Source organism: Magallana gigas, chromosome 4 (assembly GCF_963853765.1).
Source record: "Magallana gigas chromosome 4, xbMagGiga1.1, whole genome shotgun sequence".
Lineage (NCBI taxonomy): Eukaryota > Metazoa > Mollusca > Bivalvia > Ostreida > Ostreidae > Magallana > Magallana gigas.
The window spans coordinates 47,976,334-48,000,526 of NC_088856.1; the positions used below are offsets into that span (position 1 = coordinate 47,976,334).

General features: G+C 31.6%; 1 protein-coding gene across 1 annotated transcript; it reads right to left on the reverse strand.

The window, feature by feature from the left end:
- Nucleotides 1-10,094: 10,094 nt before the first annotated feature.
- On the reverse strand, nt 10,095-24,193 carry LOC105317737 (hepatocyte growth factor receptor). Its single transcript, XM_011414467.4, has 21 exons — nt 24,000-24,193; nt 23,224-23,299; nt 21,902-22,930; nt 21,602-21,799; nt 20,886-21,020; nt 20,448-20,612; nt 20,055-20,194; nt 19,702-19,840; nt 19,413-19,537; nt 19,085-19,294; nt 18,828-18,924; nt 17,331-17,567; nt 17,016-17,177; nt 16,300-16,594; nt 15,799-15,957; nt 15,558-15,641; nt 14,526-14,704; nt 13,585-13,694; nt 13,129-13,288; nt 12,616-12,752; nt 10,095-12,213 (listed from the first exon to the last, which is right to left on the reverse strand). Exons 3-21 carry the CDS (start codon nt 22,916-22,918, stop codon nt 11,973-11,975), a joined length of 3,990 nt encoding a protein of 1,329 aa, XP_011412769.3. The 5' UTR covers nt 22,919-22,930; nt 23,224-23,299; nt 24,000-24,193; the 3' UTR covers nt 10,095-11,972.

The following is a 24,193-nucleotide window of genomic DNA, read 5'->3' on the forward strand; positions in this document are numbered from 1 at the left end:
ATGTAAATGTACGTGTACTTTTATATTTTTAAAAGAAAATTACCTTAGAAAATAAACAGTTATTAATTTAAGGTGTACTGTTAATGGAATCTCCACAAAAACAATGTTCCTCGATCCACAACTTTTTCCCAACTACATCCTTTGTAAATATGAAAATTGAAATGAATAACAGTTATTGATATTTATCAACAAACTCAATATACAGATTGAGGAACATGGTTTTTAAATTAATAAATAAATACTTTTGCAATTTACAAATCGTCACTCTTTCAAAACTAACCAATCGCTTTAAAGATCAGATAGTATAACTCAATACTGTTTAAAAACTATAGAAGCCAACTGCACTTATATGCAAAAGTTTTAGATGTAAATGTTGCAACGTTGAAGAGTTTACACGGCTAGTGACAAGTAAGTAAGATCAAACCCATTCTGTTTCATTTCCGAAAATAAATTTTCTGTACAAGCGTCAAAAAATGTCTTTTTGATTTTGAAATAATATTATATATTGTTTCTCCAGGTTGTCCTTAAATGTAAATAATTGAAAAACTGCTGTTCAACTAAACTGCATCTTTGAATTTGGAATATGACAAATATGTTAATAAACGCAACTGTTAATTACACAGAACATTTTGTCCCCGTTGTGGAGAGATTTTCAATACCCACGTGGGCAATTATAGCATTCCTTGGCATCGTTGGAAACATCGCAACCATTGCTAAAATTCTACGTGATTCTAAATTTCATACTCCGACATTTGCTGCTATTGGATTCTTGGCTTTGGCGGATTTCTTTTCAATCGTTAGTTTCACTTTATCAAATGCAGCCGATACGATTTCTGTCGATCTGGATATGTTTAATTTTGATTATGCTACAATCGTTCGTGCATGTTTTGATATGTTTTATTTAAGTTCTACTGGACATGTGTTATTACTTTCTTGTGTCAGATATCTTATCACAGCACATCCCTTTCATAGCAGACAACATTTAACAGTAACAGCAGTGTCTTTGTGCTCTCTCTCAATATGGTTTGTAAGTATGATATGTGCAGTTGCTTTCTTTTTCATACGTGCAGTCATGGAATTGTATTCAATAATTATGCGAGTGATATATCATTCTATTGTGTTGGTAATTGTTTGTATAATCATGGCATCGATGCATTTTAAAAAACTTACAGCCTTGCAGAATTCTCTATGTGAAACAAGGCTGACAGAAAAGAGAATGAATGTAGTCGTTGTTTTAATCATTATGATATTTGTCCTTTTCAATCTATCTCTAATCGCAGAAAATATGTACAAGTATATGTTTCTCCAATCATCCATACAAGAAAATTCATATTTAAATGCTATCACTGCTTTGTGTGCATATGTGAACTATGCATGTAATCCTTATATATTATTTTTTTTGCCAATTTTTATGCAATGGAAGACACAGTTATGTTCACTCACTTGTTTGTTAGCATTTAAATAAAAACAAAAATCATCCGGAGTGTACCCGAGGTGTATCATTATTGATGTCATATTGATAATAAAGGCATAGTGTTCTTTGTTTCTAAACAATTTGTCAATCTAATTTATGTTTTATTTTTTTGTATTAGAAATTGCCTAAAAACATGAAATAATGTTATCTCTATATACAAGTAACAATAAAAGTAACAATAAAAGACACATTTCGCAATTATTTACTTTTAGGTACATGCACATCGTCAACATACTTTACATAATTTGTATAGCTTATTGTGGACAAAAACTTCCTTCCCCAAATGTTTTGATATTTATGGTCAAGACAAAATAGGCTAATTGGATGTTAACATGAAAATGATTTGATGGAAAACTTTGAACAGGAAAGGTTCCGTATCATTAGAAGGACATTTACATAAAAAAAACAAACATAAAATGATACTTAATTATTGAAATCTTTAGGCTGAGGTAAAACTTGTTTGCAATTTGACTTTATTGGCATAACGTATGAAGTGCTTTTAAGTTAAATCACCATGTTTAATAATCTGACAATAAAGACAATGAAATTTATGAAATTTTGGTGAAGAGCGCTTCTATTGCTGAACACAAGAATAAAATTTCCAATACAAATTTGACAATGAACTCATGGGATTATTTTGAATGCTATTGTTTATGTGTCAGGAAATGGGTATGAAAATTCATATCAATTTCAATGCATTTTCATTCATTTTTAAAACAACAGGAAAGAACAAAAGTGAATGCATATCTGAAAAATACGCGTAATTGCGTAGTTTTAATTTGATCAATACAAGCCTCGTTTCATAGGTATTCGATTATCTCGAATAATATTACTTTTGTTAAATGTTCAGTGACCAACCGTGGAATAAAAACATGATGACAATAATCACTCATTCAGATCAAACGGGCCTTTTTCTGTCGAACCGTCGTCGATTTTTCGTTACGTGTCCAGGATACACTGATTATTTCAATTATCAATAATTCATGTAAATGATGCTAATAGGAATCAATTGTTCATTTTAAAGGAATGATCGGCATGTAATATCATTGGTCAGCTCTGTTAATGTAATGCTTAGCATTACGCTACCTGCAATAAATTATATATAGCACCGTTATATTGATTTCCGAAATAGCAAGGCATGAATAAGCTTTGATTTTAGTGGGCTAATTAAACATCCGATAAATATTCTTACGCATATGTGATAAAGACGTGATTTGAATCATCATGTAAGTAACTATATATTTATTTATTTTCAAGACAAACGGATGATAGTAGCGTTTTTATTAAAATACTTGTAATTAAAGATTTAAATGAGATGCCATTGCATAGTAAATAAAGTAGTGAGAAATGCAATGCGTGTGCAAATAGTAAAATTTGCCGGATGCCACATATAGACACAAATGTGATTAGCCGAATTCAATCACAAAAATTTAGTCTAAAGATAATTTGGTTTTTTTGGGTTAAAAAATAAATTAAGGCACTTATGTTTTTTAATTAAAGACAGTATTTTTAATAATTCATCTCACAATGCCATGGATTTCCCAAATAGTATCTATTTTGTTTGCCTATCATTAGTGAAGACCCTTTTATACTCCGTTCCACCGTATATTTCTAATATTTCTAGATACAGATGATAGTGGTTAGTGCTAATCAACAAGAGGTTTAACCTTGCAGGACAGATTGTAGGGTTTCCGTGCATGTACTTATATTCTTTATCCTGATAATTTTAAATGAGTGAGAGAGAGAGAGAGCAAAAGGAATATAATAAAGGTAACTATATCCTTCTCCTAGAAATGCATAGTTTTATACAAAAAAAAAAGGTGCACATATTAAAGATTCAAAAGTACGAAACTAGATAAGAAATAACAAGAAAACAAATAATTACATTAAAATTGAAGAACATTTTTATAACTGAAACTAAAATAGGCTAATTAAAATAGTATACTCAAAGTGTGTGTTATTCTTCTTTTTTTTAATAGTTAAAATAACATCTATAAAATCAAAATCTTAGATATTATTCTTTCCTGCACATGTTAAAAGTTTGATGAATCTTATTGGTACATATATACATCATTATATTTTATGTAGCATAATACATCCAATCAGATTTATTGGGGTTTTTTTTAAGATTCAAAATACTAAAAATTCCATGACGTAGGTTTTTGACCGAGTGTGAAGATATAATTCACTACAGTCTTGCATACTAGTTGTTTATTCTGCTAAAAGTGCATTCGTCTTGTCGGTAAAGATTTGTTAATTTTGTTATTACCATTTCGTAGATACTCACATGTATATAAAAGATATAGTCATGTAAAAAACATGACAAAAAGATTAATACTAAGTTATTTTGAAGATATTTTCTTATTGGATACATGCTAGGGATGATGTTATCTTGCACTCATATATTCGTCTATCGTTTGATCATACCGATCATTCACTAACTGTATTAGTCGTCTACTTGTATTCAAATCACAACAACATGTTGTTAACATCATATGTATTGCCTATCGAAGAGGTGGTTTTGTAAGAAAAATTCATAAAATGATTTTCAATAATTAGTGTTTCTTTCCATAATGCAACAAGAAACACTGTATATGAATATTGGTGGCCTACATGATTATGCCTCAATCTTTCATTTGATTTTTGATATATTTTATTTAAACTCCTCTGGTCATGTATTATTACTTTGTGGAGTCAGATATCTTGTCACAGTATATCCAATTCATAGCAGGCAACATTTAACTGTAAAAGCGGTGGGTTTCTGCTCTCTTTCAATGTGGGTTTTATGTATTCTGTTTGCAGTTTTTGCATATATCATGCGTACAAATAAAAAATTGTATTCAATTATATCATGCAGTATATATTATTTAATTTTGTTAGTGTTTGTTTCTTTTATTATGATATCGTTGCATGTTAAAAAACTTACAGCCATACAGCAATCTCCTTGTGAAACAAGACGTATAGAAAGGAGATGAAATATAACTGTTTTCATGATTATTATTTTTTTGCTCTTTTGCATGTATTTCTAATTGCAAGAAATGTATATATGTACATCCATTGGTTCATACACACGTTATAATTTGCCCCCTTTTTATACTTGGATGCTATCAGTGCTTTATGTGCATATGTGAACTATTCTTGTAATCCGTATATGTTATTTTTTTCTACCAATTGTTATGTCATGGCAGACAAATAGTCGTACTAATTCATGTTTTGTTAGCATTTAAAAGTACACCAATCTTTTTGTACCAGAGTTAATCTGATGTCCGATGTAACATATACTATATTCTTTGTTTTTAAACTTTTTTTTTATTCTTAGAAATATTCTATTCAATATTTTCTTTCTAATACAAAAAGCTTTGTATAGTTGAATTTCTTAAGACAGTTATTATCAAAACCGCTTTGGTTGACTTTTTTCGATTGCGTCACGATCAATTCTGTCAGCTACGTCAAGGAAGAAAAATTAACACTCCGCAGGTGTGAAATCTTTATGATTGGTCAACTCCTTTTCTTTGGCGGAGTTATCTGTACACGCTTATGCAATGCCAGAGCTGAAAGATATCTTAGAACAGTTCATTTTTCCAAAGTATCGACTATTTCCTTTGTTTAAGTTCTGTATATTTGTAAATTGTACATGTAGCTCTCTCTCTCTCTCTCTCTCTCTCTCTCTCTCTCTCTCTCTCTCTCTCTCTCTCTCTCTCTCTCTCTCTCTCATCTTCAAGAGGGCGTTAAACCATAGTCTCAAATTCAGAGTACAGCGTTAAACAAGATATAATTTAAAAGTTGAATTTGCAGTGCTCCTTCTTCATTTCATGTACGAGGGTTGTCCCAAAATAGCGTAGACAAGTGACGTTATTCAGTTAATCGAAGACAAAGGAAGGTGAAATTTGTGCCACAAAGGGTACAAGAAGTTTGCATTCAAATAATGTTTTAAAATCGAATATTGTTTGAGATTCAATTAGTGAAATGAAAGCATGTTAGATCAGAAATTCGACATGCGGCGCAATGTCAAAAACAAAAAGTTAAAATCAACATAATGAATTGAAAATTGGGCGGAAAAGTACTTTTCGAATGAAAAAAATTCAAATAAAACATACACTGATATTTGATAATAGTTCTATTATTTACTCAGAAAATGTTTTGTCTATAACAAAACTTTTAAATATTTTATAGCGCGTTTTGTGAGAAGTTGAAAAGATAACTAGTAATAAAATGACGTTGTCAGCGTTTAAGGCGGCGCAGCATTAACTGATACAATTTTGTAAAGACCATGAAATAAATCCTAAGCGGCTTTGGAAGTAAATGAAATTAACAAAATCGATGAGAAATGCGTTTTATGAATAAGTAGTTAAACAACTTTCAAAATATTTGAACAAGTATGATGACAATATGTGGAAAAAAGAAACCCCGAACGATATCAATGGACGTCAAAATGTTGAACGACACATTTCGGTAAGACGGACGTTAGACAACAAGTAATACAGGACAAGTTTGGAGTCGACAGATCGTTTGTACTTAAAAAATATTTAAAAAAAACAAAACTAGAAATATATATTGAATGTACATGCTGGGTACATGTTTAAAGATATTATTTTTTCTAAGACATTTTCGGAAATAAAATGTAAATGTTATCGTAAACGATGTGGAGGGTTTAGGAACAACGTAAAACTGGAAATTTTCGACGTCGCACATTGCGCCGCCTGACAAAACTTGTTGTTACTAATTATTCATTTTCTCGAGAAATAAATAACGTACAGATTTGAACTTTTCAGCATTGTTTGCCAAAGGGTCATTGAAGAAAACATAGAAGTCTAATGAAATTGCAGTGAACAGATTATAAATTATGTGTCTTGTCTACATTATTTTGGGACAACCCTCGTATATTATTACTTATTAGGTTTGTTACTGACTGTTTAAAGAAATTTGTGGGGTCAGTAAAGTCCATAGAAGGCGAGGCGAAGCCGAGCCTTCTATGGACTTTACTGACCCCACAAATTTCTTTAAACAGTCAGTAACAAACCTAATAAGTGTTTTGTTTTGTCGAGGACCTACAGTTTGTTATGTAAACAAACATTTGTGTAAAAACTGAGTTCAAATAACGTTACGTCCGCCATGTTGCCCTATAAATTCTGACGCTTGCCTTTTAAAGAAATTTGTAAGGCAGCCACGTGACGCGTTTCATCCAATGACGTCGTGACATTCTAGCCCGAGGCAAAACAAACCGTAAATGTATAATGTACAGTAAGGTAAATAACCGGCTAACTTACCGATCGAAGTGATGAATATGAATTCCTCATCCATTTCTGCACCTTTCAATCGACAATCGACAGTCAATTAACAAATTGAACGATGATATGAAAGAACTTGAGACGGAAGTGGAAAGTGATAGGGGATATGTACATGTGTGTCTTAACTAGGCAATTAGTCTAGTTTTATTTTCTGTTAACCTACCACATTCGGTGTAAATATATGTATTAAATCATCCCCAAACATTTTCCACAGATTTTATAATTTTATTTGTCTCTGAACCCCCGATCATCAGCTGCATATAGTGGCGTGGTTTGTTTATGTATAAAAATGATGGTTCTTGATCCGCTTTTCGAGTAATCCTGAAGGTTGTTTAATCTGTTGATAGGAGAAAATCAGGGCTAAATAAGGTAAACAGCTAAACGTACTGTATGTATACACTTTCGAAAAATACCCAAATTCCGACACCTAAGAGTAACCCGGAGAATTTTTTTGTTCTCTGAAATGTTGTTGTATTATACCCATTAACTTTCCTTTCTTAAATTGATACTGTCGATTTTACAGAGTGTGATCCGATTTCCGAAGTTCGTTTCAAAAAAGCTTTGTTATATAAGTAAACGTCATGCAGTTAAATTTTAAAAGACATTTTTGCTATTATAACATTAAAATAGACAAGGGTATATAATGAATTTATCATTACAACAATAATTTGTTAGCACTTGTTCACTTGGTAACAAGTTACTGTTGTAATGATATATTTACATCTACCAAGCATAATTTCCTCTATTTCTTACGGAAACGTATAGTTAATTCATAGCTCTATAGAAACAACCAGACTGAAATCTACACGCCCTATTAATCGATTGGTCGAAATCTACAGCGGCTGAAAGTGACAGGACTTTCGCGGGTTATATATTTTTCCTGCAATGTCGGTACCTTCAAATCCCTAATGAATAACTAGAAGTGAAATTTTAGGCTATTGAATTCAGAATCATGTATGTAACTTATTTGATATGAATATATCATGATGTAAAGTGCTAATTTAAAAACTATCAAACTTACATGTAGGTGGTGTTGCGAGTGACTGAAAATCTTGTCATAAAAATTCCCCTGTACATAAAATATCTCAAATAGTAAACATTACAGGTGGATTTTGGTTGTCAAATTGCACAAAAGAACAACGTATGATTCCCGCAGATTAACACCTATATTTCATTTATACATATATATTAAGTTTTACTTTAATTACATGTGTTTTAATGCATTTTAATATTTTAGCAGTTGATAGCAAATTTTTTAGTAATAGAATTATATGACAATGCCAACAACCGATTTATTGTGTTTGTTGGTTGTTGTGGCACTACACATAATACACAAATGATTCGCTCTTCTGTAGGACGTATACAATCTTCTTCCGTGTCTTCAACTTGAACTTCCAAACTTATAATTTGAAGAAAAAAAATATACTGAATTATATTACTTGTATTGTTTCACCTATATTACATGTGTAGATAATTAATTCTTTTAGATTTGAAAAATACCGCACAGAATTGGTGGGGTAACCATACATCTCTTTAATCCCTCTAATCAACAATGAGTTCGTCAAACAATGGCAAATACGCAGATTATATGAATTTCTGTATCATAATTCTTATGCAAATGAAATTAATACTATACAATTTTAATCAGAATACTTAAAAAATCAACGACCAATCTCGCCTCACTAATTAATATGCAATAAGTAAGCGTATGCGAGACTGTCCGCGGAATTCCAAGGACGATTTATAAAGTAATGTCCCGATTTATACCTATCAAACATGTTCAGCAATCTGTAGAATGGCACAAATGAATAATGTGGTGTTTAAAAGTTTTACAAATGTCAGCATCAACGTGTGTGCAATTTTACGGTTGAAGGGTGTAAATATTGGTGATAATCAAGTTATGTTTCAATTAATAAATGTTAAACTTTATTTTTCAAATCAACACCGTCACGAAATATTTGACTGAAAAACTATTTTAATCGTGTTATTAAAAACAACCCAGTCTCTAAATATTCAAAACCAAAAAAACTCAACAGTTGTTATGATGTGAAATTCGATCATTCGGACTATTTTTAATTATTGTATAAAATAACTTTTTCGGACTTCGCGTTTATTGTTACAAAAACTTTTCCTCTATATCGACATCAGTTTTAGAAAACGCTCTAAATTCCACACAGCCTTAATCCCAACTGAGGCAGAGATGGACATCTTTTTAATTGACTTCTGTTTATGTTTATTGACACTTCGTCTTTTATCTTTTTTTGCACATGCTGCTAATTATAAATGTGATGATTTACTCAATAGCGGTTTGATGTTGATTCCTTACGTCTGCATTATGTTATGTTAATCTTTCATTGTGTTATTTCATTTTTCACTATATATAATTTTGAATTCTAAAATATTGTCAGTTGGAATTAGACTCTCGGTGCTGATGCATACCAAATTCATTTTAAAGATTATTCCATGCAAAGTCTGGATAAAAGTCTGAAACTATACCGCGTTTGGCTTTGTTGGAAGTTTAATGAGGTTGGGTCCGATAACAAGGATATGATCTCAAATATAATTCCTGTACGAGAAAAAGCGTCCCGTAATAAAATTATAGCTTTTTTACGATCAATACGATGATTTAGCGACCCAAGAAGTACACTATTCACAGAGTCATATCATCGTATTGATCTAAAAGAACAACAATAACTGTTCTATTTAAAAATTTAGCAACAAATACCAAGTAGTTACATACATATTAAACTGAGAATTATCAAGCAAAGAAAGCATTATCACATTTTTGTTTTAAGTCGAAGCAGAACACAATGAGCATTGCAACAGTTCATTGACCGAAAGAAATTAACACTGTTTAGGAAAATCATGCCAATGTAGTGTGGAATTTTTGCTCCCGTCTACGCTGCATATATTGAAAAAATAATTTATTCCTACAAATACGAGCTCAATGGGCTTTCGTAGTTTTCCATCTAAAAAAATTTGTTAAAAGATGTAGTACTAACCGAGACCTTTCATTCGGTATGAAGAAAAAGGGGCTGGCCCCTATTATTCGGGAGCGCATAAAGATGATTCAACATTAAATTCCCAAATGTTGTTATTGATATGTAGATTATTATTTTATTAAAACGACCCTCTTTGACTCTATTTTAGTTGGATTTCTTTTTCAAAACGGTGCTACTTTCATTATTTAGATGTAGTGCCAGACTCATGTAATTGATCGATAGCATCACTAGTCGCTAGCTGCCGCCCAGACGACAGTGCAGGTACTTGTAGAACTGAACGTACACAATTGTTTTAATGTCCAACTGTTTTACTGTAACAAAGGCATGACACAAAAATATTATCGTTTATTGAAAAACAAAATCGATAAAAAGGCATAAAAGATCATAGTTGCGAACACAATATTCACAATTTACAACAAACATAAATCCTCCACGATGAAGATGTTTGATTACATGAATAAAACATCTGAATATATACATGCATACAAAATATTGATGTTTGTGAAATATTAAAAAACACAACAAAAAACACAAACAAACAAAAAAACTCCAAAATATATTTCATTTTTTTTATGTACAAACGCTTTCATGATCAATTATAACTTCCTGTGACATCCGCTCTAATCATTATAATAATAACATGTATAATCATTTCAGGGTTTTAAAAGACCAAAATTAAACGAAGTAATTCTTAAAGAATGAATGATTAATTATAGTCGAATTTAACGAGGCCGGGTCTAATTTGTTCTGCCCTAGATTTTTGGATGAAACTTTTTACATTAATTTCTACTGATATAATTTTTATTTTAAGATTAAAAAATAAGACATTTACCACACCGTTTGTTTAGGGGGTCATCTCAAAGTTTGTTAATCTTTAACATAGGACCCTATGGGATTTTGCTTGAAATGTATCAATTTTGCATATTTTTTACATTTTTTCAAAACTTCTGCCCTATGGATTTCTTTTTCTGTTCTACATATTAAAGTTATTGCTGAAAGGCATCAAATGGTCAAATAAAAAAACCTTTTACCTCCTGGTTTGTTCCAGGGGTCTTATCAAAGTTGATTTTTGTATGCCAAATTTCCCAGATTCGTCAGATAATGTCTATTTTTTATTTGACAAAGGCAGAAAAGGTGATCTATATATAGTATTATTAAAACATTCAGACATATATAAGTAATAAAAAAATATATAACATCACATATTAAGGGTCATTAATATAAAATACATGGTTACTGTCTTGAAAAATATGAATTAAGCTATATTTAGGCGGGTTAAGAAAACGTAACAGAGGGCTAGGCTTGCTGAACCCTCTTCACGTTTTCTACCCGAGCCCAAATATAGCTTATACTTCGAGACATTTATGTTTATTCCACAATATAACATTATTTTTACGCATCAAACGAGATATGTTCAACAATTTTCGCTGAATATCTGCAGTTGAAACTATCACGCCATGGCGTCAACCAAGCAGAAAGATGACGTCACAATACAAATGAAACGCTGCGCGAAAGCGTGCGTACTCGTTCTGTACTCGGCCTCGTTAATTAAGGTACCTCACTACATCTACACTTATACTTTTTAGGATACGTCGTCACAAGATGGCGATTTAATCGTTTTGTTAAACTGTTTATATCGTTCAATTGGATTGTATATCATCGTGGCTCAGTGGTTAAAGTATTGGGCTAAATAAAAGATAAAAAAAAGTATTGGGCTTCTGAACCGCAGATCGTGCTTTCGAATCCGCCTGGAGTTTTTGTTCATGTTAACTGCATTTTATTTTTGAAAATGTAACTTATCATCCAAAATTGCACATATGTTTGCCTATTAGACTTAAATACTTCTTGTCCATTATGATATCTATCATAATCAAGTAAATTGCTGCTGATCTGAGAAAATATTTCACGGTGTAGTGAGTCACCTTTAATTCCATTATGTTCAGCTCACTTGTCTTTGTATTTGGTAATCATGATTTGTTGTGAAAGTCACACCCACAGAAACAAAATGTTTGCTTATACTTAGAGTTGATGAATACTCAAACACATCCTTAACAATGACCATAAAAAAAGTAAAAGTCATACTTTTGTAAAAATATACGCACAATATTTTATATACACTGCCCCAGAATTAGAGAACCATTGCCAAAGAATACACTTTTGACATCATAATAACAAAACAACAGTTTCAGGTTAGCCATATCCATTTGATTACAACAAAGCAGCATCTTCTGAGGAGGTTGACCACTTAGTGCTTAAACTCCTTTGCCGGGCTAGACTCATTTCGTCCATATAATGATAGTTTGTACATCTATCCAGCTCAACATGAGTGTCTCCCGCCATTTTGCTGTCATTTTTTATATTCAGCATCCTCTCTATTTCTTCTCTGATACGGTTAAATGTCGGTCGTTTGTCCGGATTCTCTTGCCAGCAGAACCTCATAAGCCGGTACCTTAAATAAGAAGCAAAACAGGATATATAGAAAACATGCGTTAAACAAAGATGAATGTTGGTGACCATTTTTGACTACATTGAACTATTTCAAAGAAAAAGCTCTGTAAAAGATATACTATAAATGCTCAAATGGTATACTTAGTAGCTAGAAAAAAAATATCATTTGTTTAACAATAGTTAATAGCTTAAAAACTGATGGCTTATCTGTTGACCATCGAGCCTTTATTATAATCATTCAAAACAATAATCAAGTTGGTTCATATCAATAAAACTTGTGTTGTGTAAAAAAAAAATTGTCCAAATCCGTAATGATAACAATTACAAAAACAAAGTATCCTAACACCACTGCTATGGTCATTTTTTGTTAACAAGACAAAAGATTAACACAAAGGTATCTCACAGGTACGGTTGGCAGTACTCTGGCCTTGGAAGACGACGTCCTGATTTTATATATGCACCTACATCCCAGTTATCAACCTCTGGGTATGGAATTGCTCCTCTTGTCATTAGTTCCCACAGAAGAACACCATAGGACCACTGTTATGAAAATCAATATGCTTGATATTGATATATTTGGCAATAGTGATTACTATACTAGACAATAAAATAATTTTCAATCACTTTTCTGTTTTCTGGACCTAATTAATAACAAAAACTTTGTAACATACGGATAAATAAAGCTTAAAAACGACATTAATTCAAAAATAAAGAACCATGTTCCAAAGTTCTGAGACTTTTAAACGCTTGGATCCTTCAGAAATCAAATACTTTGCCTCAGTGTAAGCACAAAATCGAAACTAAAGTTGTCACGGTTAGAATAAATGGTTTAATGTTTCAATAATACGTCACAAAATTAAGACAAAAAAGCAAACCTTCCAACTCTTATATATGTCATAGTGTTTTGTCTACATACCACGTCCGATTTGGCAGAATATTTTCCTTGTTCAAGACTTTCTGGGGCCATCCATTTTACAGGAAGTCGTTGTTTATTTTCACTGCTATAATATTCCTTTGAATAAACGTCTCTAGTTAAACCAAAGTCTGCAACCTTAACTGTAAAATTTACGTCCAACCTTTTACAAAGAAAAAGAAAAAAAAGAAATTATAACAGAAACTAAAACCGAAAACACAACCAAAACCCTACCCCCCCCCCCCTAAAAAAACTCAACCATACAAACACAAATAAAACCCACAAAAAATAAATTTAAAAATCAGCGAAGTACGGCTTTTATAAACATTATCAAATGTAAAGTTTTTATTTTAAAATGTTATATATGAGGAATATTTATTACTGTTACCATCTTAGACACATTTAATTGAAATGTATGTTGATATGTTTGAATACAGCTTAGTTTATCGATAGTCCTACATGCAATTCCTTGCAGCCAAATCTCGGTGTACAAATTTGTTATCTGCCATGTACTCCATACCCCTCGCGATGTGAAGACCATACGAGACCAAATGTTTTACCGTCGGCATCTAAAAGAATGCAAAGAGTTCTTTTACACAAAGCTGATTCATTCTTAATTCTAAAGTTAATTGAATCATCAGATCGATTGCAAACCAACGAGTAGAAAAACTTTCGCAAGTTATCTCTCTTTCATCAATGCTTTAGGAACCATTGTTTTGTAAAAAAAAAAAAAAAAAAGTTTAACATGTTTATTAAGCTCATTTAGCACGATTGTTGAAATATTACTCTTTAAGGCGAACCATTTTTTTAATAGTGTGTACTGGGCTGCGTTTTACAAAAGAACTTACGGCATAAGACCATAATAACGAATGCTAATTAATTATCAACTAATCAATGATTTATTCTTATGGCTGGAAAATACAGTTATGGGAATTTAAATATTTGTAAACAAATGGTTTTATGTCAATTTTGTTCTTTAAAGATCATTTTACGAGATTGTATATATTAACGACTTTGTCTTAAGTTCTTTTGTAAAATACAGCCCTGATGTTTATTTATGATGTGACGTCATAATTTTTTAACATTGTTGTACATTTTCAAATTTTCGATTTTAACTGTTTCTTATTGCATGACTTATGGGTCAGCGAAATACAAAACAAATTCAACAGAAAAAAACAACTCTTAAACAATTTGTAATAATACTTTTTAACTGTATTGTTTATTCCCCAGAACAAGGCGTCCCAAAAGTGTGATCGTCAGTGTTTACGAATTAACAATATCATAAAAAACATCATGCTGAAACACAGCAATGAAAATCGATGCCAACAAACCATAACTACTTAAACATCATGAATAATGTCAGTTGTGCAATCAAACTGTCTAACATTCATAAGACCTACATTATTCTCGTTCCGAATATAGGACAACAAAGAACCGTTCTGCATGAAGGGCAGGATGACCATTGGGAATTCCCCCTTGTCGAGTGTGATTCCGATGAGTGTGAGTACGTTAGGGTGGTTAAAATCCTTCATGATGAGAGCTTCATTTAGGAAAGCCGTCACATCTACATCGTTTGACCCTAAATCATGAAGAGCCATATTTAAGTAACATATGAATGCATGTTTACGATACCAGTTAATTTCTATCAGAGATTCTGCCAGAGAGTTTTTAAAATATTTATTTCCCTGTTATTTTTGTTTAATTTTTATACTTATTTTTAACTCTATACATGATACAAGAGTAAGTTAATATGATTCTCTGAAAATTCTTGTAAATAAATTGATTCCCTGCAAAAAGTGTGTCAGTTTGGAGAACTGATCCATAACTTTCGAAAACGTTTAACAACATAAGTTGTTATACGGAAATAATTCTAATTACTTTTGAAATAAAATATGTATTATTCATTTCAAATGATTTTCATTAATTATATTTGTAACGCCCTTTTTGATAAGCTATTCCAATTTTATCTGTATCGTATTACATAACTTGCGTATGTCGCAATACAGTGCACCTGAAAATTAATTAAATGTGTTTTGTGTACACTGAACATTAGAATTACATTTGTTTGTACATTTTCTTTTCTTTTTGATTTATTTTCTACGGGTATAATATAACAGAGTGTGTTTTTGAGAGAGTCACCAAGATTCCGATTTCCTTGAGCAAGCCTATGCCATCGGCTCCGTTTGGAGATCGGGAATCTTGCTGACTACCTTAATGGTACGTTTTCTTGTATACTTCATGTTTATTAAAGTAAACAATCCGGTAGTTACTTCATTAAGAATAAGCAAACTACCGTCGGTTGTCTGCATTTTAGAGTAGTTTTTTTAAATTCTAGAAATGGCAAAAGTGATCATGTATATAGATATTTGTAAACATATTGTTATCAGTCATTTTTACGATATGTTTTCTCCAAAAACTACTCTTAAACTCACTTATTATTGTTTTCACAGCGACAACGATTTCAAAGTTTTCTCCAGGTCTCTTTAAAAAGGCTTTATAAACACAGCCAAAATTTCCTTTAAAAAAACGAAAAAATAAGTTATTAGAATTAGCAGTCCATAATGTTATGTTCTTCTTCGACTATATAAACTGTTTAAGACACTTAAATTAAGTGTAGAGAACGCTTAGCTGATACTTAAAAACATATTTTATAAAGAGATAAAATAATCATACCTCTTCCTAAGTTAGAGCAATTGCGATCAAATCTTAAACAGTCGCCGTCAATGAGTAGGTTTTGTTTTTCAAGGACATGCACAGTGTCAGCGAAATCGCTCTGATTCACTCCATAGGGCACGTGATCTAGCAAATTCCCGTCAAAGTCACGTACATAATCTACAAAGTAATTTCATTTGACTTATGATTGGTTTATTTGTGTAGCTACCATTCCTATGGTATTCATTATGGTGATAAAATTAATCGATTAAACTAAAAAATATGTATTTGAATAAATAAATTAAGATTCGGTACAGTCCTTTTAAAGTGTATTACAGCAACATAAATTAAAGATAAAGGTTTAATCTGTGACTTTTGTTTTTTGTTTTGTTTTGTATTTTGTTTTTTGTTTTTTTTTTTTTTGGGGGGGGGGGGTTGCTTAGGCTCTACGTTTAGTGTTGCCTTGGATTAAGAAATTACTTAATTGTATAATTTCTTTTTGAAATTAAAGACTCTCATTACCGTTAAGTCTGGCACTGGTGCTGCTTTCCGGGTCGGGGTCAGGCATCAGACGCCTAGAGATCTGCTGCCCAGCAGAATCCGAATGAAAAACAACGGAGGACTCATGATGAATAATTCTCCGTTTGAATGGACCAATCCGATTTTTCTTCATGCATATAATACCAATCGTAAGCAAAACAAAGAAGAACAGTATCAAGACACTTGGAATCAGTGTCTTGTTTCCAGTTAAGTTAAGTCTTTCTTGGTGAATTAATGACAGGCGTCCAAGAGACATCCTTAAGTTTCCAATCAACACCTAATAATGAAAGCATACATATATCATTAAAATCATATTAACCATATCATTTTTTATTGGCTTTAATTTTAAAAAGAGCTTACTCATAGATATTTTGATTTAAGAATGCTTTGAACATTTGTGGACATGTTTTAATTTCAATTTTCAATTAAGTTGTGTTTCCTTGAGTACCCTTTGGTTATGCCAAATATTGAAACTTGTAACTACCGATCAGAATACATGAGATTTTTATCATATTAAATGTTTATCTTTACTTTAAACTGAAAACTTGATGAATATATAAAAGTTATCATTAATGTTTGCTCTTGTATCGGTCCATATACATCAGTATGTTGCATTAGTATTATTTCGTTATATGTCAAGCATCTTGACGAATATAAAAAGAAAAAAAAATAGGTTCCCGTGATTATTTTTATCTTACTTCCACATCAAAGGACAAATTGGTAACACTCGTCTTTGTTTTGTCCATCGTTACTGAAAGGTCACATCGTAACATTGAAGAATCTATATAAATAACTGGACAATCCATCTCATCAAGGGTAATTAGTATGTCTTCCCGTTTTAAACTTTGTAGATTGCTACCCTGTAATAAAAATGTTATATCATGGTTTTTACAACAATGTATTCTTAATGACAGTGACAATTGTTTTATTATTAATTATTTCATTCCGCATTCAAGTAGGTAATAATTGTAACATAATGTGCAATCATTGTCATATCATCAAATAAAGTTTACCTTAAGTTCAAGAAATCGTTTATCTTGAAGAACGTCACTTGAAAGTGATATATCAAGAGTTTCAATAAAAGGGTCTTCAAACACTCTGAGATAGAATGGTTCATTACGATGTTGGTCCTTCCAATAGAAATCATCGCCGTCAAAGAGGACAATAATTTCTACAAAGCTTCTAATCGAAGTGTTGGTGAGGTCTGGAGTCTTGCATATGATTTCAGTACCATTGAGGTGTGTACAAAACTGCAAAAGAGCATATATTGCTTCAAAATTGCATGTATGAACTTAAACAACAGATTTCAAGATTTAAAAAGCAGATTAAATTAAAAAACAAAATATCCCAACGAAGATGAATTATCCTCAGTTAAATCATTTTTCGATACACTTCTCTTAATGTTAAAGCCATGCCACATATTTTAAAGAGGCGTGGTCACGATCTTAGTATTTTTGATAGGCAACCGTAATTTGAGTGTCATTTGTTGAGTTATAAGCAAGTTACAAAGCTTGAAATTCTTCGCTATGTAAACAAAGCGTTTGTTTACATTTTGAACGTTGAAGTAAAAATTTCGGTTTTAAACCTAAAAATAAATATGTTAAACGTTAGAAGCTGTTTATCTATGCTTAAAATGAATAAAAAGATGGACAAATAAGATGGATTTTTTTAAACTGGTATATTGAACCTATGTAAACAAAAACAGGGCACGAGTCTTGTTTACATGTTAAAGAATTGTGAGCCCTGAATCTTGCTTATAACTCTTAGAATGACTCTCAAATTTAATTTGATCATTAGAAATGCATTTCTAAAGCATTGTAAATAATAAAAACGTAAGAATAAAATTTGACCAAAATCGTGACCATGCCCCTTTAAAGCAATTGACTATTTTATCTTATAATCTTTAATAGAACTTTTATTCGAGTGCGGAAAATAAGGCGATGTGGCAACAAAATTTTTACTTTATATCAGAGTACAGTGGGATTAAAAATTATTGTATTATTTACAAATACCAAAACAATGTAATAAATCCAGATAGTCCAAAAACAAAATCAAGATTTTATTCAATTTACTATCTCTAGCATACCCTTTCAATAAATGCCAATGAAATTGTAACAGGAAAACGAAAAAGTTACATCAGCTTACTCAGCAAATCTCACACGAAAACCGGTTTTAGTGTGGGAATCTGCTAAATAAGCTGAGTCAAGATGTATTCACAAGCAATTCCGAACAATCAACATATTGTCGTTCTATGTTTCGAATTTAAATTTGATATCATATACTTTTTTAATAGTCAACCGTCTTATTAGTATCATATCTTTACTAAGCATTTGAATTAACTATAAATGCATACGTCACTGAAATATAAACACATATTTAAAGCAAAACGGCATTGCATTGAAACATCTTAACATAAGCAATAGTTCTCTTATGAAACAGGAAGGGTCGTTTTTCAACTATTGTCAAGTACATATCTTATCGCATGCATAGTGCAAATTGAAAGCCATTACCGTGTCTTGGCTTACTGAAGAGTTTATTATGGTGCGAAGGACGTAAGTGGAAAAGGAGTCAAAGTGATATCCAACTATTTTAAAGTTCAGACCACCACTGTAAAAGATCAGATGCGAATAAAATATATCAAACAATAACAATTAGAAATGTGTCAATATAATATGATATCAATAGTTTCAAAATTCCCATACGTTGTAACTTTTACCTTATAGATAAAAGAATGAATTGTATCTCAGGCTGACTAGATTTTGATTACCGTATTATAGTATTTTTCCTTGAAATGTCCTTTATGACCGGATCAGGTCTATAGCAGAATGATTCGTTCACTACATCTGTCTGGAAATTGTCAATAGTCAGCTTAAATTGATGACAAAACGGACATGGTTTGGAGTGTTGAAAACCTTTGTCACCAGAACGTATTTCTACACACTCGATTGTCTTACAAATAATGGAGGTGGTATTCTTGCTGGGATAAGAAAAACAAATCAGACAGTATTATTCGCTGTATATTGACGAAATATTTCAATATTTATTTTCAACTTAGTAACACATTGGTGATAAATGTGAATGATAAAAACTTCTACCTTAACAGTCTACACATTGAAACATATGTATTGGATCCTACATCAAGATTATTCCCACTGATAGTTACAATAGTATTTCCATGCCGTGGACCAAATGTAGGACTTATCGAATATACATCAGGAACCTACCAACAAAAATTAATCGGAAAAATATTGATGTATTTTAACATTGAAACAAAACGAGTAGGGTAAGCAACATTTTCATTAGGACAACTAAAAAATCAACAAGTAAATGTATGAAAGGAAATGGAGAAAACATTGAAGGAAACACTAATGTTATAAGACAAACCTTGTATGCGAAATCATGCCTATCATTCTCAGACTTCCCGAAGACTTTGTAGCCGTATGTTGATGTTTGTTGTGCAGCCTCAACAACGACTTGTCCTCCGTTCGACATTTTGTCAACAGGAGGCGATGTGCACCAAATACTTTAAAATATATCACATGATACATTTTGATTTAAACTAAATCTTTAACGTGTTAAATTACATCGAGGTTATGGCAAAAATATAGGACCAAAAATGAGAAGTAAAAACCCATTTTTATTTAAAAACTGAACCATTCACCTTTAATCCAGTAGGTGAGTCACACATGCATCTGTTATTTTCGAACATGTAATAAGTTTTAATTATGTATTCTTACATTGTATCATTCCACGTAATATTTTCACAGACTATTGATCCAATGGTGACCTTCGGTGATGAATAATTTGTCTGCCCAAAATTTTCTCCAACAATCTTTATAATCGTTCCTCCTGCTGTTGGCCCATCATGAGGAATAACCTTGTAAAAGTATAATAGGCGATCGAAATTACTTAAAATTCCATATCTTTATACTCTGAAAAAATAACAATGTCAGTATCAGAAAATATAAAATAGTCATTCAAATTGTTAACTCAAATTTATTCTATCACAAATAACAGAGGAAAGGGGTTTTTTTTTAACTCTGTCAGTGGATCTAAATTCATGAAAGCCCTACATGTGAAGCTATTTCAATTTCGAGACGGAAATCCGTACCATTTGTGAAAAACTCTACCTTGTGTATAAATGGTGGACAGCTGTCGTTGTACCAAGTTGAGCTACACTCCTCCCTTTTTAAGCATTTATCTTTACACCAACCACAACCTAAAGGATCTCTATTTAAGACACAAGCACCACAGGTGGTGTGAATTCTGCATGAGGTAAGCGGGAACATCGAAACCTATTAAGTAATACAAAGTGATCCAGCAACACATAATTTAACACATTGAAATTGCCTTTCGTCTACAGTTTATTCATTTATGACAATTAATTACAGAGTTACATGTATAGTCAAAACATCAATATGTGGTCAATGTATTTTTACAAATTCGTTATAAAAAAAAAAGAATATAATTTTTACTTTATGTCCATTATTTTACTTTTAGTTCAAGTAAAAAATTATGTATAAACCTGCATGAAGTTTCGTATGTTTTACATTTAACATGTTTATTACCTTATTTCCATATAAAAAGTAAGCAATTTGGGCTCTGGAATCAATCTCAACATCCGGTTCGATTCTGACATTTCTATTTTTGGTCAGATCGTATTTTGCATATACAATAAATCTGTTGGAGGGCTGACTGTTAACCTAAACAATAATATTTTTTATTCTCTATTGAAATATTGCAAAAATAAAAATATTTTGGAAAATGATTATAAAACTAACAAAGCTCAGATTTGCATTTATATTTGATGCAAGGAATAACAAAAACTATCTTCCCCAAATCTTAAGTAAATGAAGATTCACCTTATTTGTAAATGGCTTTAAAAAAGAAGAAGCAAAATCACCTATTTTCTACTACAAATTATCGATTTATGTAAGATTTGTTTATTTTGCAGGTAATCGATTTTTAATTACTGTGGAATCATTCAAAAATTCGTGGGGGCCAGTTTTCGTGGATTGCTTAAATTTTACAGGTTCGTGAGGAGGTAATTTCGTATATTTTCTTTTACCTACAAAAGGGAATATGACTTTAAAGCCCTAATTTATTAATTCGGGGAGGACATTAATTCGTGGATGAGAGGTAACCATAAATTCCACAAAAATTGAGCAACCACGAAATCTAATGATTCCACAGTATATACTTTGATGAGTTTGTGGAAATGCAATATAATTAATGTAGTTTCCAAGTCTGAAAGTTGATTTCCATTAATAAAAACACCTAAAACCTTGTAAAGGAATCCATCACTTGATCCAATCCAGACAATGTCATCAACATGACCTTGCAATTTCTGCGGAAGTAAAGATGTTGCAATGGCCTTATCCATCTTAAAAACCACAGTAGATTTCGGTGTTACAGATTCAGTAGCTTCAACTCCATGAAGCCGATACAAACCACTGGTATTACAAATATTGCCTGCTGAAACCTTCAAGAAAATATTAAACATATTTAAAATTTTACTACCAGCAAACGTCACTGTTTACAGTAAGATCGTTTCAAAATTAAACACTACGAGTTCTATTCTTACCGACTGAGGTGTATCGCATTTTCTTTCACTAGAACAGTCAGACCATCGGGGTGGGGTATATCCGTCTTTATTAATATTGCTATAGCATATAATTATTGAGTTTTCAAATTGTCTTCTTATATCTTGCATGGAATATTTGCATACAACAGATGATGGTCGAACCTCTAATGACTGGTTTCCTATTCCAAATGCAACGTACAAATAGGACCTATTTGAGAAATACGCGACCGTAGCTATATTGTGTCCATCACATGATAATTTCAATTCGTTAAATGAACCCATATAGTTATCGTTTTGACATATTCTTGCTATTTTTGTCTCAAAATAATCTCTTCCTTTATCTTTTCTGACCTTCAAATACACCGTGTACACAAACTCATTTCCGTCTTGAAATCCGTAAACGAATTTTAGTCTTGAGTGAGATCGTTTTTCTTTGCAAACACCAAGATGCGAGTAATACGATTCGTAAGAAAATTCCGAATCCTCCAGCTTTTTGAACGAAAACTCGTCTTGTACTTTATCAATTCTTCCATCCCATGCAGTTCCAACCATATACACCCATGAATTTTCTCTATGAATTGGTATGAAAATAGACCCTTGATCACTTCCGAAAAAATTGCCTTCTTTAAAAGATAAAGGCTGAATTCCACTACCGTTCAGAAGACTACAATGTCCGTACTCCAGTGAACCACACACTATTGTCTTGTTCAAAGCTGGTACATACTCTAATAATTCTACCACGTTGTCTTGAAGAGTCACATTTGGACACGTCTTGATCTCAGATGGACTGCAGAATTTGCTGCTTTTCTTTGGACCAAAAACAAACTCGGCGGTTGTTTGAAAAGTTGAGTTCAGTTTTAAGACTATATTTTTCCCACCTACATATGTGGTACCACTTGTGGTGTCAATTACAATTTTGCGAAAATCCGACGACGGATGACTTGTTTCTATGGTTGTATAAAACGTTAGTAAGCTTTGAAAATTATTCAGCAAAACGAAAAACAGGAAGATGATCATACTGATTTCTTTCTGAAAGTTATAAGTAATGAGTGCGAATCAATAATTGGAATAAGAAGGTTAAAATTTAAACCAACATTTGGTTTAAAGCATGAACCCATTTTTATGATATAACTTATGTAATTACAGATTATTCTGATTATATTCCATGATACTGATATGAAATTGGCTAATATGTGGATCTTTAATTTTTTTTTTAAAAATGTGAATATAGAATCATGCATGAATTAACTAATAAAAGGATCTTTCTTTAAAGCTAAGTTTCTTCAAAGTTTATTAAAGTAAAGAAAATAGCACAACATTACCTCTTATATTCTGTATGAAAATTGGTCAGAAAAATACACAGGCTCATAATGCACTGGTCTAGAAAAAACATCGCCTCTGAAAAGAAGCAATGAATAATCTAAAAACAAAACACTTCAAACAATTTCAAGCATGAAAGATCCTTGGTTTTTAAAATGCTGTGATCGAGTTGTACATGAATTGATGAGGCAATCTTTTTTTACTTGCAAGCTCATACATCCAAATCCAAACTGAAGAACTAGCTATTTCCTTTTTAATGACATGTTAATGTTACATTTTGTGATTTTGTTTTTCCTAAATTACATACGTTTTAACATACACGTTAACAACACATACAAAGTCTAGTTTCTTTGAAGTTATGGGACACTACAATATAATTTAAATAGAAAATGACATAAAGTGCGTTATAATATAAAAATAATCTATTTCTTGGAGTAAAGTGCTCTTAATATCATTTTGAAGAAAATTCTCGCATACATTATATCGTATGTACCAAAAAAGCAATATGACTTGTACCCAAAAGTATTCATATGGTTGACTGACTATACATGTTCATATTTTACAAATTATACTTATTATGGTCATTTATATATGAAATTCATCTGATTACAATGTCAACTTCTTGAAAGTATGCTACAAGTTACATCAGAACGTTGTTTAGCTAGCGCAATTTTATAAACTGTTAACCGCCCGAAGTTTGTTATTTTATATAGAAATACGATAAATTAATTTCAGCTTGTAAATTATTTAATTTTTTTTAAATTCTGAAACAACTTACCAGCACCACTGTAAAGTGATTTTCCCCTTGTCAAGAGACATAGTTTTGTAACTGTTTGTCGAAAGGCACTCTGCTATTTCCGCACGATCAAGTTTGAAAAGTGGACACTCAACTAGTTTCAGAGAAGGAAGGAAAAACGAGCTCATCCTAACCAACACAGCCTGGTATCATTGTAGACAAAGATCTTTCCGGTA

Bases quoted from the DNA above. Each gene is read 5' to 3' on its own strand.
- LOC105317737 (XM_011414467.4), bottom strand. From the start codon at position 22,918: ATGATCATCTTCCTGTTTTTCGTTTTGCTGAATAATTTTCAAAGCTTA. The intron at 18,925-19,084 runs GTAATCAAAATC...GATCTTTTACAG, and splicing joins AGGAAAAATACTATAATACG to TGGTGGTCTGAACTTTAAAA. The intron at 13,289-13,584 runs GTAGGACTATCG...TCTTTGTAAAAG, and splicing joins TTGGCTGCAAGGAATTGCAT to GTTGGACGTAAATTTTACAG.